At 39.6% G+C, this 3,743-nt stretch overlaps 1 protein-coding gene across 4 annotated transcripts in view; it reads left to right on the top strand.

Annotated features, from left to right (window-relative positions):
- Positions 1-3,743, top strand: part of bcar1 (breast cancer anti-estrogen resistance 1) — an 88,304-nt gene that overhangs the window by 48,959 nt on the left and 35,602 nt on the right. The window contains exon 1 of one of the 4 annotated variants that reach the window (XM_015393528.1): positions 2,726-2,819. The exons of the other annotated variants lie outside the window; for them this stretch is intronic. Within the exon in view, the coding sequence (XP_015249014.1) occupies positions 2,727-2,819 (93 nt within the window). The 5' untranslated portion in view covers position 2,726. Of the gene's footprint in view, positions 1-2,725; positions 2,820-3,743 lie in introns of those variants that run through there. 4 annotated transcript variants of the gene reach the window in all.

Here is a 3,743-nt window from a genome sequence, read left to right as displayed (position 1 = left end):
AAACATAATTAATGTGCAGAAATAAGGAATAGTTGTATTAACCATACATGGAAACAGAGTTTTTTGGGGCCCCAGGAACTTGGGGCCCTAGGCTACTGCCTAGTATTGCCTAATGGTAAATCCCCCCACTGCGGTGAACATAACTGTACATTGATGGGATGAAGGGAAGCTCTCTGACGCTGACTCATGTCTGAATGACACTCAGAGTGACATCAGGCCAGCAGGTTCTTCTCCTAGCAGTTCTAGCCGTACTTCCTGAAGTGCCTCTCAGTGTTTTTGTTTTGATGCGATCCTGCAGGTTTGTTCTGGCTGTGACTCCTCCTGCCTCTGAGTGGGATCATGTTCACCTTGCATATGAACAGGGCCTCTCTGTGATTTGGTGTCTGGATTTACACCCCAGTGACAAACAACATGTTGTGAATCAGTGCGTGTTTGTCCTGCTGCTCAGTGCTGAGTCAGAGCCCTCGGTGCCGTCTGAGCTGCAGCTTTCTCAGAGGATTTATGAGGATGGTCCAAGTGTCAGCAGCTTGTGCAGCTTTCTGAACATCCTAAACTATGTTTCCTTCATGGTTTTCCTGTGAGGGCCCAGCCTGATGGCGGCTTGTTTCTCTATCATGTTTAGAGGTGAAGGTCTGCCGCTCACTGCTGTCAACAGAGAGCGTGTGTGGACAGGTCTCTGCTCTGATGTGTAAATACAGGTTGGGAAAGCTCTTAAACATGACGCTGCTGCCTGGATCCGCTGCCAGGTGCTGGAAGTGATCGTCTCCAAAGGTGCTGCTTTATTCTGAAATATGCAGTTAAGAGATGAACCGAGTGCAGATCAGACCGTTTTAGAGCAATTAAATCACTTATTTAGACAAAACTGTGAAACAATATGAACATCCTGAGTTATTCAGCTCCGCTAAATGGTGAAAATTCAGCTTTTTACTGTAAAATAAACTTTTAACAATAAGAACTTCAAAAATCCAAGGGCTTTTGATCAAAGAACAGAAATGCAGCAATTACTGCTGCTGGTAGACGATATGAAACATTAGTGGAGGAGTGAGGAAGAAAAACCTCAGAGTCTGATGGATGTTTTTCTGCTTGGTTATGAGGCGACACAGTGGTTTAAAACTATGCTGTTCAAAAGTATAAAATAGCTGATTAGTTAGATCAGTCAGACGACTGATGATGGCGCTAATCAGATAGATTGGCTCGCCTGCAGATGGAGGTCTGAAGAACCGGTTATTGTCCAAACTTTTCAAAATAAAATGAAATAAATGCATAAAATGTGGTATTAAACTAAAGAAGCGTCTGTTTGGTTTAAGAGAAGAACTTTGGCTCATTTTGTTGAAGGATTCGTTCTGTTTATTGAAAAGTCCTTTAGTTTGTTCACTGAAACGAGGTCAAATCTTTGTTGATATGATGCAAACTTTAAAAACTTGTTAAAGTCTTTTATTTTGTTTATTTTACTGTTTGAAATAAACACAATTTGTTTTCTGCTGTTTGAAAAAAGTAGGGCTGCAATTAACCACTATCTTGCAAATTGATTAATCTGTTGATTATTTTGCTGATTAATCGATTAACAGGCGGATAGCCAAAGCTTCATTAATTAAGATCTTTTAAGACATTAAAACAGGTGAAACTAAAGCTTTTCCACTTAAAGAGTTCTGGATAGAGCAGATTGACAGACTAAAGTTTTTTTTTCTTAACTGCAAAATATTTATATATATTTTTTCTACAACTTTGATATAATTCCTGCTCTAAGTGGGTCGTTGTTTTAGAGTTTCTATACTCCAGGTATCCATTAATCGATTATCGATTAATCTGATGAATTGTTTCAGCTCTAGGAAAATCAACTGTTTAACATGTTAACAGATACAAACCCTAAATATTTATGTTTTTGTCCGAAATCGACTTTTTAAAACTTTTTTAACGACCTTTTAAATGCTAATTAGCCACGAATATCCCGTCAGATTCTTAAAGAGTACATCTTTTTGATGTCGCATTTTCCATAAGTATCCTTCCCAACAGAACCACCTATCTGTGTTGTCTGCAAACCGGTTCAGCAACGTCAGGCCGCTCCCCGCTGAGACGCACAATCTCTGCTCTTGTTTCTGCTGTTAGTCGTAGCCTGAGGGGGGAGATTTTCATATGGAATAATAATCATCCCAACAAATCAGAATCTGCCTGAAGGACACAGAAATGTGTTTACGCAGGTAGAGTCTGCTCTGTGGGCCTCATGGAGGGCCTGTTGGAACAGTTTGCTCTGGATAATCAAACATCATGATAGATGCTGTTTCTTTACAAATAAGGTCTAAAGGTAAAAAAGTTCTTAGTTTTATAGCCTAATGTTAGAGGAATAAAACCTAAAATAGCTTCGCATGCTTCCCTTTGTTGGTGTGTAGCTCTGCTCATACGTCACATCTCTACTATGTGGGTATAACAGTCAGTAGGAGCCCGGGGTGAATTCCTGCTCGGGTTATAAAGCTGAGTAAAGCAGCAGAGCTCTGCCTGTAAAAGCAATTTAAAAGCTAGTGTCCCAAAGGAGCAGCCGTCCAGCTTCAGCTACTGCTGGGTGAAACATTCCTTCTGCCAGGGAACAAATCCGACGTGCACACACCAAAATTTCCCAAGAACTGACGTGCCGAGACAGGAAGGAATGAGGGGGGAGGGAAGAGGGGAGCGCAGCAGAGTTTCACATCAGACTCCTCTGTCAGCCCAGATTTCTATCTGCAGAGGATAAAATGCTGCTAATGTCAGCAGCTCTGGCTGACGGGATCCACTGCCAGGCTGGACTGATCCGGTCCCCTCTGAGGAGACCCCTGATGGAGCTCCTGGTAAGAAGAGCAGGAAACATTCAAATATAAACAAACTCTATGGATCCGGTCCAGACCGAAAGGTTTGAGGAGATTTCAGCCAGTTTACTTCAGTATGAGAGAAATTTAATCTGGGTTTTAATCTGATTCCTGGTTTGATTCTCGTTTCCAAACATTTTAAGGCTGCAAATGTCAATTCTTTTTATCAATAAAAGAAAATATACTTTTTTTTTTAAATTCACATCCTTCAAAAATGTTTGATCTTTGGGGAAACATTTTTTTAGCAGATTTTAAACAAACTTTAAAATAAAAAAATCAAAACTCTGCAATCTAATCCATCAGGTTTTTATACCCCTTGGTATATATACAGCCAGAGATTAATTAGCAGATTAATTAATCTGTTGACTCCGTCTTTGCTTAATTAACTGATACTCTGCTAGAACAGGTTTGTTTATAGTCTTTGTTTTAGAGTTTAAACCAGGTAAAGGTTAAAGTGTCATCTCAGAGTTTCTTAATAGAACATAAAAGGAAGATTTTTCTTCTAGAATGTTTACGTTTTCACAGTTTGAGTACCGCATCAATTATTTCATTAATCAATTTATCTAATTGTTTCACCTCTAATTTACTTTCAGCCTCTTTAAATTAACAATTCCCTTAACCTTTTTCTTTTTTAACATAACTGTTTCTCTCTGGGTCATTTTAAACCAGTGCAGACACATTAAACCTATTGATGTGAGTTTGAAGGGGACATTTTCAAAAGGCAGTATTTAAATTCTTTTTAACATCATGAAATCACATTTACTCCCTAATCAGGAGTATTTAGGTGATTCTGACCGCAGTGCCGTTCTATGCTGAGAGACGGACTCAGAGGAACACCGCTTCTCTGCCATGTTTAGTCCAAAGGACAGAAATTTGTTTCTGCTTTTGTGACAGAGCTAAAACCAG

The sequence above is a fragment of the Cyprinodon variegatus genome, unplaced genomic scaffold, assembly GCF_000732505.1.
Source record: "Cyprinodon variegatus isolate N-32 unplaced genomic scaffold, C_variegatus-1.0 Scaffold646, whole genome shotgun sequence".
NCBI classification, from domain to species: domain Eukaryota; kingdom Metazoa; phylum Chordata; class Actinopteri; order Cyprinodontiformes; family Cyprinodontidae; genus Cyprinodon; species Cyprinodon variegatus.
The sequence above is the reverse complement of the archived record's forward strand: the minus strand, read 5'-3'. Positions and strand labels throughout refer to the sequence as shown.